Source organism: Sarcophilus harrisii, chromosome 2 (assembly GCF_902635505.1).
Source record: "Sarcophilus harrisii chromosome 2, mSarHar1.11, whole genome shotgun sequence".
Taxonomy (NCBI): Eukaryota; Metazoa; Chordata; class Mammalia; order Dasyuromorphia; family Dasyuridae; genus Sarcophilus; species Sarcophilus harrisii.
Window position 1 is genome coordinate 403016656 of NC_045427.1, and position 12689 is coordinate 403029344.

Here is a 12689-nt window from a genome sequence, read left to right on the forward strand (position 1 = left end):
ATGTTCATATGGACTATTTGTGTCAGATCTGTGGCAGAACATTCTGAACTCATATTGGGCTGATCAGCCCCAGATGAACACATTGTAACCTGATTCTAACATATTAATGTTATTTTGGTCCTCTTTGAGAATGAAAAACAATTTGGTATTGGCTAAGGAATAGATTAGTTGATCAGTGGAATAGATTAGGTTCAAGGGATAAAACAGTCAACAAATATAGCAACCTAGTCTTTGACAAACCCAAAGATCCCAGCTTTTGGGATAAGAACTTACTGTTTGATAAAAATTGCTGGGAAAATTGGAAACTAATATGGCAGAAACTAGGCATTGATCCATACTTAACGCCGTACACCAAGATAAGGTCAAAATGGGTTCATGACCTAGGCATAAAGAATGAAATTATTAATAAATTAGAGGAACATAGGATAGTTTACCTCTCAGACCGGTGGAAGGGGAAGGTCTTTATGACCAAAGCAGAACTAGAGATCATTACTGATCACAAAATAGAAAATTTCGATTATACCAAACTGAAAAGTTTTTGTACAAACAAAACTAATGCAGACAAGATTAGAAGGGAAGCAATAAACTGGGAAAATATTTTTACAGTCAAAGAGTTCTGATAAAGGCCTCATTTCCAAAATATATAGAGAATTAACTCTAATTTATAAAAAATCAAGCCATTCTCCAATTGAAAAATGGTCAAAGGATATGAACAGACAATTCTCAGATGAAGAAATTGAAACTATTTCTAGTCATATGAAAAGATGCTCCAAGTCATTATTAATCAGAGAAATGCAAATTAAGACAACTCTAAGATACCACTACACACCTGTCAGATTGGCTAAGATGACAGGAAAAAATAATGATGATTGTTGGAGGGGATGTGGGAAAACTGGGACAATGATTCATTGTTGGTGGAGTTGTGAACGAATCCAACCATTTTGAGAGTAGTTTGGAACTATGCTCAAAAGTTATCAAACTGTGCATACCCTTTGATCCAGCAGTGTTACTACTGGGATTATATCCCAAAGAGATTATAAAGAAGGAAAGGGACCTGTATGTGCACGAATGTTTGTGGCAGCCCTTTTTGTAGTGGCTAGAAACTGGAAACTGAATGGATGTCCATCAGTTGGAGAATGGCTGAATAAATTGTGGTATATGAAAATTATGGAATATTACTGTTCTGTAAGAAATGACCAACAGGATGATTTCAGAAAGGCCTGGAGAGACTTACACGAACTGATGCTAAGTGAGGTGAGCAGGACCAGGAGATCATTATATACTTCAACAACAATACTAGATGATGACCAGTCCTGATGGATCAGGCCATCCTCAGCAACGAGATCAACCAAATCATTTCTAATGGAGCAGTAATGAACTGAACTAGCTATACCCAGAAAAAGAACTCTGGGAGATGACTAAAAACCATTACATTGAATTCCCAGTCCCTATATTTATACACACCTGCATCTTTGATTTCCTTCACAAGCTAATTGTACAATAATTCAGAGTCTGATTCTTTTTGTACAGCAAAATAATGTTTTGGTCATGTATACTTATTGTGTATCTAAGTTATATTTTAATATATTTAACATCTACTGGTCATCCTGCCATTTAGGGAGGGGGGGGTAAGAGGTGAAAAATTGGAACAAGAGGTTTGGCAATTGTTAATGCTGTAAAGTTACCCATGTATATATCCTGTAAATTAAAGGCTATTAAATTAAAAATAAATAAATAAATAAATAAATAAATAAAAAAAAAAAAAAAAAGAGAGAATGAAAAACAACACACACGCACGCACACACACATTTTTTCACCAATGTCCTTAGCAAAATATCTATGTATTGAGTTTTTCCCCCAAAGTGACTTGATTAGTTAAGGACTGGGTATTCCCTGTCTCTAAAGTAATTTTCATGGTCCTTGGCTGGTCAGCCCAATCATAGAGTAATCTCATTCTTTATAAGTTCCCTAATAGGGGTGATATCTGAGACCAAGAAAAATGAAGTCCTTTCCTACTTTGGCAACAATGAAGTGATGTTGATTCTTCTAGCTAAAAATAATTTATGGAAATATAGCTTCTTCAGTAGAATCTTAAGACATTTATTTAGGAAAAAAATGTCTTTCTAGTCTGAGAAAGCAGCATCTTTGCCTCATCTGTAAAATGGAGATAATAGCAACAACCTTCTAGGACTGTTATGAGAATAAGTAAGATATTTGTAAATTGCACAGCAGAGCATCTAGCACAAAGTAGTCTATATAAGTGCTATCATCATATAATATGAATGATATCATCATATGAATGATGGTCATCATTGTTATTACTGTTATCATTATTATTATTACTATTATTATTATTTTAGGTCACTTGTCTCAGGTCTTAAAATCCAGCCTCCCACCTTCAGTCATGACTAATAATCAGTTAACTAGGAAGAAACTAAACACATATATAACTTTCACTCTTTGTAGATAAAGTGTCCCTTCCTGAGGCAAAACTATTTCTAGTTGACCCACTAAAACAAGAGAGCCAACCCCATTCTTACTTTATTTACCTTGCCTAGGAAGTTTCCAAAAAGATTTGGGGTTGAACTCCATAAACATCGCTGAACTAATACTCACTTTGGGGAAACAAAGGGAGTAGGGAGAGAAATTAATTAATCCCAGAGTGGGAATTTGCATTAATTAAAAAATTCAAAAACTGGAATGCTTAAAATGTTCCCTTAAATGCTTCAACATGTCTTTGATATTAAATGATATAGTATTGTGGTCAGAAGGCTGCTTTATTATAGCCTATAGCACTTACTTCCTAACTCCCCAGCTAGAAACTGGGATCTTTGATCTTCCCTCTCCTGAATCTCATTTATAAAATGTGTCACAAGTTCTATAATTTCTTTCCCAGATAAACTCTCAAATTTTGATGTTCTCCATCTATATTCCCAATGCCATTGCTCTACTCCACACCTTTATCTGCTTCATCTCTATATAACTGCAATGATTTTTTTGAATTATCTTCTTTCTTGCTAATCTATCCTGTCTGACATTATCAAAATCATCTTCCTAAAATACTCCTTTCATCATATCATTCATTTGGTCAAGAATCCCCAAGGACTCCCTATTGATTTCCACAGCAAGTCTTAACTGTTCCCCAGCATGCAATGTCTTCTCCTCATAGTGGCCTATATGTTTCTTGGACATACAAAACTTATTTCTCCATTTATGTCTTTAGTCACATTCTTTCTTCCACCTGGAATTGTCTTTATTCCATTTGGAATTACCTTATTTTTCTCCTTCACCCATCATAAATCTATCCAATTGTCAAAGCTTAGGTCAAATCATATTTCTTCATTAAGTTTTCTCTTCTCATTCCAACTTACATAGATCTTTTCATGTTTTGAACTATTGGGCCTTTTTTGTTAGTTGGTAATTAAGCATTTTATATCTTCTACAAGGTTATAAATTCCTCCTTAAGAATACTATTTTGTTTAAATATAAATACTTTGCAAACGTTAAAACTTTAATCAAATGTCAAATAGTATTAACATCAATCAGCAACATCACATCTCCACAGTATTGGATATATAGTAAGTATTCAAACATATTTAATTGGTTTTCAAAGAAGGAGGAAGAAGAAGCATTAGATGTGTGGGATCCATCTATTTCACATGCAGTTTCCTTCTCTTCTAACAGTATGACTTTATGGAGCGCTTGGATGGCAAAGAGAAATGGAGTGTGGTAGAGTCTCCCCGGGAACGCCGGAGCATCCAGACATTGGTCCAGAATGAAGCTGTGTTTGTACAGTATTTGGATGTAGGTCTATGGCACCTGGCCTTTTACAATGATGGCAAAGATAAAGAAATGGTTTCCTTCAACACAGTTGTCTTAGGTATGTATAAGAATGGATCTCATTCCCTTACTCCTTGGGTACTAGAGTTAATGTCCCTATCCATTTGACATGAGATACATTCCCTAAGTAGTTATGGTTTTTACATATCACAAAAAGCTGTTCTCTATAAACCACAACAAAATGAAAGTATATATGATTTTTAACAAATGAGCTGATATCACCTTTAAAAAATTGGGAGGCACAACATCAGAAGAATTATTCTGAAAATTCCAAAATGATTTTTTTCCCTAAAGTCCAGGTTTCACCATGTCTTAAACACCCACACACACACACACATACATGCAGAGAGAGAGAGAGAGAGAGTGTGTGTGTCAATAAATTCCAGTGGTTCCCTATGACCTCCAAAATCAAATGCAAAATGTTTTCATTGTTATTTGAAGCCCTTCATAATGTACTTCTACCTAAACACACATATTTTCTTTTCCATTCTTCCTACACCTTACTGCTCCCCCCTTCTCAAGTATTCTGATCGAGGGACACTGGCATCCTTGCTACAAATGAGACACTCCATCTCTCAACTCTGGGCATTTTCTCTGGCTGTCCCTCTTGCCTAGAATTCTCTTCTTCCTTATGCCTGCTTCTTGCCTTCCCTGGTTTCAATCAAATCCAACCTTCTACAGGAAGCCCTTCCTAATTCTCTTAAATCTAGTGCCTTCCCCTTGTTAATTATTTACTGTTTATCCTGTACTTATATTGCTTATACATTTTTGTTTGCTTGCTATTTCCCTCATTAGATTGGAAAATCATTGAGGGCAGGGATGATCTTTTATCTTTATATCCCCAGTCCTTAGCATAGTATCTGGCAGATAGTAAATGATTAATAAATTCTTATCAACTGATTGATATTCACTCAAGAAAGAAAAAGAGATGTGAAATATCTTTCTTTAAGAGCCCTTCAGTGAATCCATAAAACAGGAGTAAGAGACCAAACAGATTTCTTAAGATTCTATGTTAGCACCAATCACAAGCATTTTAATGTATATCCTTTCATGTACATGAATTTTGTAAATTTCATAATCTGTTTTATCTGCCTTTTATTGAGCCAAGAAATATCTCCTTTCTCATGACTTTTGCCATCTGCAAATGTCCAAACTCAGAAGACAAGCCTTTTCAGTCATTTCTCACAAATGCTTTTTAATTCACAGCATGGTTAAGACCTGGTCTTCCAATCCCATGGCTCCTGAAGCACCATCTGCTTCCTGAATGACATAAGATGACTCCTAATTCAGGAAACATTTCCTTTCTAATGGCCACAATCTCAGAGTGTTTCAGAACCAGACACATTTAATATTGCATATACAACTGAGCTTTGAAGTTAGCCCCTGGCTCTTCTATTATAGGAAAATTCCCAGTACCTAGGTTGCAGAAATGTTCCTCTTCCTTACTGGAATTTTCCAGATCAGTTAGGAACTTCAATTTCTTTTGTTAAGTGATTTGGGGAGATAACAGGGGAAACAATGTACAGAAAGGGAAAACTTGCAAGGTCACATAAAGAGATAAGAACTCTACCAAAGGAATTGATACAGGACCAATTTAAAACCGAAATCTAATAGAGACAACTGAAATAAAACAAATTTGCTTTGGGTTAAGGGTCCTTATATATGCAAAGAGTGTGTTGTAAAATGATTTCCCTCTAGTAATCCTGGGTTTATATCAAGAAAGTATATAGTATACATACCAATGCTGATGAGCAGGATTTGAAACAAATCTAGACAAGTTATTAGTAAGTAAGCCCATGGTCAACAAACTCCTTAGCAGCAGAAACAAGTATGATACATGCCTGTCAATGTCACTCTCTTGTCCTCTGAAGACGAAACCTATCCATGAGCCCATCTGTTTCAAACACAATGATCTATTTATATTTGGGTTTGCAAGTAAGAGTCCTAGCAACTTTCTGGTGAATTTAGAGAGTTGAATTCTATACAGATTGCTTGTTTTGTTATTTTGTTTTTTAATAACCTTAAAAGAACATTGATTGGGAGTAGAATTATCTCAATAAGTCTTTCATTTCTTCATTCATTTTGCTCTTATGGATGCATATTGTATTTTTCTATCCTTATTAAAGGGAAGAAATAGTGACACAATGGATAGAGTGCTGGGTCTGGAGCAAGGCAGGTCTGAATTCAAAGGTGACAGATAATTATTAATTGTGTGACCTGAGCAAGTCATTTAGCCTCTGTTTACCTTAGTTTCCTCAACTCTAAAATGGAGTTAATAGCACCCTCACAGAGTTGTTAGTGAGTATCCAAGGAAATAATATTTGTAAAGCACTTCACTCATTGCTTGGCACATAGTAGGGGCTTAATAAATATTTTCCTTCCTTCTTTCCTTAGTCCATTACCTTTACTTTTCCTATTTGGAGACAAAATCCCAGGAGAATTTCCCTTGTCTGCACTATCTTACAAGGAAAGTCAAAGGTAACAGGTCTAATAGTTGGGTAGATAGAGAAATGACAGTAATTGGTAAAAATAAGGAGGAAAGAACAGTGTTTAATTCCATTCAGAGGTTCTCTCTCACAAGTATTATTATCGGAACTTTCTCCATCAAGAGGGAACAGGGAGTTGAAAGTGTGATATGAAACAGAAGAAATGATGTTAGATAAGTGTTAACTACTAATCACATTAAATATGCCTTTGAATTCATGGAAAAATCCTTTATGTGCTCCAGAGAAAAGAGTAGACCCGTTCCATAGATAGACTACAGTTTCAGAGAAATAGAATTTTTTTTTTCATTTTTTTATTTTAGATCATTCTGTGATTTAGCTTCTTTTGAGAAAGGTCATTCTTGAGGAGACTTGCTCAACCAATGTAGATCTGTGCCAGCTCTGTAAATTTAGAGTATTAGAGAAATGGCTAGGACACTGAGAGGTTAAGTGATTTGCCAGGGTCACTCCACCAATATGTGTCAGAGGTGAGACCTAATTCTCATCTTACTAACTCAAGACTTACTCTCTTCAATGCACTATCCATCTCAATACTTTTAATTTCTATTTCTATAGACTTTAAAGTTGACAAAGCATTTTATATTCATGATGTCCCACAAGTCTTAGTGCAGTTTTAAGCTTTTACCTTAAGTTCTAAGCCCTAACAACTTAAATTGCATCTTGGTACACCCTTGACATCACCTTGGGACCCCTATATATTCAAATCCGTGACCTACCATGTTTCTGAGACTTACTTTCTTCATGTGTAAAGTCAAAAGAAGGATAGAGGGAAATTGTACAAGTTGATCTCTAAGGTGCCCTAACCAGTGATCATTTGAAATAGAAGTGGAAGCCCAATGAGGCAGGTACTATTTTATCCCTATTTTTCAGATAAGAAAACTGAGAATAATATAGTGACTTGCAAAGCTATTCATCATCAGGAGGCAAGACATTAACCATGATGTTCATGGATTCCACCATATTTGGTTCTGTTATTGTGGAGTTGGTTTAATCCAGGTTTACTCATTAATAGAGTAGTCAAAAATTGCTAAATATTGCAATCATCCCCACTCATGCTAATAAACTTTCTAAATATTTGGCTATAGTAGACAACAGAAAACTGATTCTGGATAACTACATGTTTTCACAAATGAATTTCTGAAAAAGCACTCATTAAACAATGTCTCTTCCTTTAAGGAACTTCCATTCAGTGTAAAGAGATAACAAATAGAGAAGAATCATAGCCAGGGAGAAATATTTTGTTGTGAAAATTCACAGGAATGATGGCAACCCTGAGGAAGTAAATGGATATGCCCTGTTTAGTAGCAGGGTGGGGTGGGGGTGGGGGGTGGTTGGATCAATATTCCAAAGCTAAAGAAGGGATGGGAGGTTGGGAAGTTTTGTATATGGATGGCATCAGGGTAGATAACAAGAAAATGGCCAGGGTAGAATATAAAGTGTAGTTCGTTCTTGCTAGATATTGTGGACCTTGTGAGGATACACTCACCATCAAGACAGTACAATTTCCTTTTAGTACAGAGCTGAAAAGGTTAAGTGTCACAGGGCATGATCTCTGATTCAGATTAATGTGAAATACTGCTGTGTTCCCCAGACAAAATTGTCCTGTGTAAATGGGGAAGGGAAGATGGAAACAAGATATAACAGCAGAGTGAAAAAGTTCCTTTTAATCTTAACAAATCACTAGAATTCAATAGGCTTTTCATTCATGAACTGCAATGACATCAAAAACGTCTTTTTAAAATAAAAAATCCCTTTTCAGAAGGTTAAAGGGAATTGCATTCCAAATATACCATTAAATTATTTGGGTTTGGGGAGATAACCTGCCTCTCTGCCACCAGTTTCTTTTTAAATTTTAAAAAATAAATTAATGAAGAAATTTTGCTTTTTCCCAATTAAATAGAGGAATAATTAACATTCTTTTTTTTTTTTCTAATTTTGAGTTCCAAATTATCTTCCTCCTTTTTTTCCCTCCACCCCATTGAGAAGGCAAGCATTTTGACATAGGTTATACATGTGTAGTCATGCAAAACACATTTCCATGTAAGTCATGCTTGCTGCCATCAGTTTCTTTAGTAAGAACTAGGACAGCACAAAGCACAGGTTCTCCTTGCTTTGTTGCTGACCTCAGAGAGGTTGGGGACAAATTTGGCTTCAGGAATGTAGCTTCTCTGTCACCCTCTCTAAGTTTTAGATGGTGTCAAAAAGGTCGACAAGTGAGCAAGCATGTATTAAGCACCTACTATAAACCAGGCATGGTGCTTACCTTTGGAAGAGAAACAGGAAACATAACTAGTAAGCTTGCCAGAGATGCTACCAAAGAATTTCTGTGTGAAATTAACCTGGAGAAAGATTGGTTTTACAAATCCTCGAATTGTGTGCCTAATTTTTGAAAGAATAAATCTATTCATTAGATGATGATTAAATTGCCAGCAACAAACTGTAATCCTGGGTTGGTGGAGAACTCACAAGTGAGATGCCCTATGAAAAGAAAGTGATATTGCTTGCTTTGGTCTTACAGTCCAAGGTGAGAGTAAATGGGAAATTAGGTTTAAAAGAAAAATCTCTTTTAATATTCTCAGGTGACTCCATTAGGATAAATTAGACTTTATAGTTTTTCATACAACATGCCAAAGCCAATGTACCTGAATCCCAAGGAGGCAGCTAATGTCACATTAAAGACATGGCAGCTAGTAGTTTCTTTTCATCTTCTTTGTAATTTGAAACCTAAACACCCACATTTTTTTAACTTAAGAATTGAACACTGGTAGCCTGCATCCAAACTCCAGGCAAAAAAGAGCTTTTAAAATAAAATTCCTAGTCTTCTATAGATTTGAATTGACCTGAGAAAATAAAAGAATTGTTCATTTTTGAGATTTTGTCAGAGGTAGAACGTGTATGTTGAAATGAAATAGCAATATAGGTTGGATCAGAGATGAACATTTTTTATAAGTGAATAAGCATTTAAATAGTGCCTACCATATACCCGGCACAAGGATAAGTGGGCTTTACAAATATTATCATTCTGTTTGATCCTCACAACAACACTGAGAGATGGATTCTATTATTATCCCCATTTTACAGTTTACATTTACAAATTGAGACAAACAAGGCCACAAAGCTAGTCTTTGAGGCAGGATTGGAATTAAGGTCTTTCTGATTCCAGGATGTGTTTTCTACTAATAGTAACAGCTGTCTCTAAATTGTAGACTAAGATAGGCAATCTTTGTTCTCTGTAAATAATATATTCCTAAGAAATTGTGTATAAATTGAAGTATATTTTAAAGAACTTGTGAAACTTATTAAAGAAGTCCTGTAATTTCCAGGGCTTGATACAATCAGCACCTTGTCGTCTACAAAAAGAAGCTTCTCCAGGAAGACTATAACCAAGGAGCCTCTCTTCTCTCTGAATTCCTCCAAAATAGTGAAAGATACCTTTGTTAATCCTGAAACCTCTCAGGGAAATCCATCATCACTTCAAAAGTTGTAGACCCAACAATTCTCATCGTGTAAAAAAAAAAAAATGGATAAAGAATACCTGCTTTTCAGACCAGGACCGGCAATTGGCTAAACTAAGCAGCCTGTTAAATAAGTTTATCCATGTATGTCTTGGATAGAACCTGCAGATGAACAGTGTACTTAGCCCTATAGTTAAATATGAGGAGAAGAACAAACTGGGTGGCATTTAGAAAATTATGTTTTCTCTGATCGTAAGCTCTTCTCTAAAATACATACATACACACACACACACACACACACACACACACACACACACACAAAATCACTTTAATATTAATTAATTTTCCCATCATGCTATTTGATTGCAGGTCTTAGAATATTCACACAGTTTCAGAGAATCAGCTTTTTCTCTGTGTGTGATTCCTTACTATACCCAAAGTTCAGTGGAAAGATTGTGATAAGCCTTAGTAGGTTGTAGTATTTTGAACAGTGGTGATTTGGATAAGTCAAATAGTATAAAATATGTCTTCCAGGAAGGAGGAAGTTCAGTTGAGTAAGGAATAGCAGATAGCCTGAGGGCCACACTGGTATCCATGAAATGATAAAACAGCAATAATCATAAATTTTAACCAGTGACTTTGTTAGGCATTTTGCTAAATGCTTTCAAATATCATCTCATTTGTTCTTTAAAATAGCTCTATGAGGTAGGTACTATTATTCTCCCCATTTTATAGATGAGGTAAGTGAGGTAATCAGTAGTTAATTAACTTGCCCAAACCCACACAGCTATTTAAGTATCTGAGATCAGATTCTAATTATCAGCTCTTTCTGACTCCAGTCCCAACTTTGTATCCACTTTACCACCTCCCACCTCGTCAATGCATTGGCTGGGCATGAATCATCAGGATGAAAAGGTACGACTTGTTGCAATCTCTACTATTGGAAGAATGTCCAATTAATCAAACAACAAACATTTATTAAGCATTTTCTATGTACCAGGCTCGGTGCTATGCCTTAGGGATACAAAGAAAAAGTAAAAATAATCTCAGTCCTTAAGGAACTTCTATTACATCAAAGAAATCAGAGATTCCAGAAATGGAAGATTAATATATACAACTTATTATAAGTGAGACTTTTATTTTTAAGCAATTAATCATCATCCTTGACCTCTTTGTAGCATTTGACAAATGACTAGTCTCTTCCTTCTTTATGTGCTCTTTCTCCCAGGCTTCAGTAACATTATCACTCATGGTCCTCTTTCTGCCTCTTATTTTTCCTTTTCTCTCTTCATTGCCAGCTTTTTATCTTTCCTGAGGGCTCTACATAGAAGCATTCCCTGAAAAGTTCTTACCTTGACCCTCTTTTGCCATTTCCTGAATGCACATTCCCTCCCCCCACTAAGCTATTAGTTCCTCCAACTGTTGTTTGGGGTACCAGACCTAGAATTTTATTAATAGGGGGAGCTCCCAACTAGGAGACAACTCCCTTTATCAGTGAAGAGTAGTATCTTCTTTGCAACTTATGGTCTAAGATGGTTGCCTGAAGTAGTGAAAGTTAAATGACTTGCCTAAGGTCACACAGTCAGTACAATATGAGTTTGAAATAGAACTCGAACTCAAAATTTTTACCTATTTTTCCATGCTACCTCTGAAATTACCTTTCATATGTTATGCATACTTATATGTATATTTCTCATCTTTCCCTAATAGACTACAAATTCCTTGAGAGGTTTTTTTGTTTTTTTGGTTTTTTTGGTTTGTTTTTTGCTGAGGCAGTTGGGGTTAAGTGACTTGCTCACAGTCACAGAGCTGGGAAGTGTTAAGTGTCTGAGGTCAGATTTGAACTCGGGTCCTCCTGACTTCAGGGCTGGTTGCTCTATCCATTGCACCACCTAGCTGCTCCCTCCTTGAGGGTTTGTCGTTTTTATTCTTCAGTCATTTCAGTCTATTTTTTTTTTTTTTGTGAGTTCATTTGGAATTTTTCAGACAAAGTTAGTGGAATAGTTTGCCATTTCTTTCTCAAGCTCATTTTACAGATGAGAAAATGAGGCAAAGAAGTTTAAGTGGCTTACCTGGGGTAAGTATTTGAGGTCATATTTGAATAAAGGAAGATGAACCTGTCTGGCTCTAGGTCTGGCATTCTATCCTCTGTGCTACCTTCTTGCCTCATCTAGCACATATTGAATCGATAATAAATCCTCATTTTATTTTATTCTTTTTCTTCACCTTCTTCTTTGAGAAGTAGTGTTTCAGCAGGAAGACTGCTGAGTTTAGAGTCAGAAGACCTGGCTTTAAATTTTGACTTCGATAGAAACTAGCCATATGACTGTGGGAAATGAACCTTAATTTCCTCATCTGTAAGTGTTGCTTGCAATGCTTCAGAGGACTGTGGGGAAGAAAATGCTTTGTTATCCTTCAAGTGTGAGTTATTTTTGCTGGTGACTTCACCTATTCCTGTGGCTTCAATTTTCTCCTCTCAGCAGGTGATTCCCAAATTTCTATCTCTAGACCCTGCCTTTCCTGAGATTCAATCCTCTATTTCCCACTGCCTGCTGGGTATCATACATTCTTTTGGATATCCAACCAGCACCTCAAGCTCAGCACATCAAAAACCAAACTTGCAATCTTCATTCCCGAAGTTTTTTCTCTTTTTCTTCCCCCCTTTTTCTAACTTCCCTGTCTCTTGGCTTCATCACCAAACTTCCTAGTGACCCCAACATGAAACCTTGGTGCCATCATTAAATCTCCCTCCAAATGTCAACCCCACATCTAGTTAATTCCAATGTATTATCAACAGTACCCTTGTAATATCTCTCATATCTACCCTCTCCCTTCCCTTCTATCTCTCATATCTATCCTCTCCCTTCCCTTCTATGCTGACTTTAATCAT

The 12689-nt window shown here is 36.0% G+C and overlaps 1 protein-coding gene across 6 annotated transcripts in view; it reads left to right on the forward strand.

Annotated features, from left to right (window-relative positions):
* The window catches only part of TENM2 (teneurin transmembrane protein 2), a 1351165-nt gene that overhangs the window by 1194432 nt on the left and 144044 nt on the right, over nt 1-12689 (forward strand). For all 6 annotated transcript variants that reach the window (XM_003756806.2, XM_031949416.1, XM_003756801.2 and 3 more), the window contains one exon: nt 3685-3880. In XM_003756806.2, coding sequence (XP_003756854.1) covers nt 3685-3880 — 196 coding nt within the window. The remainder of the gene's footprint in view (nt 1-3684; nt 3881-12689) is intronic.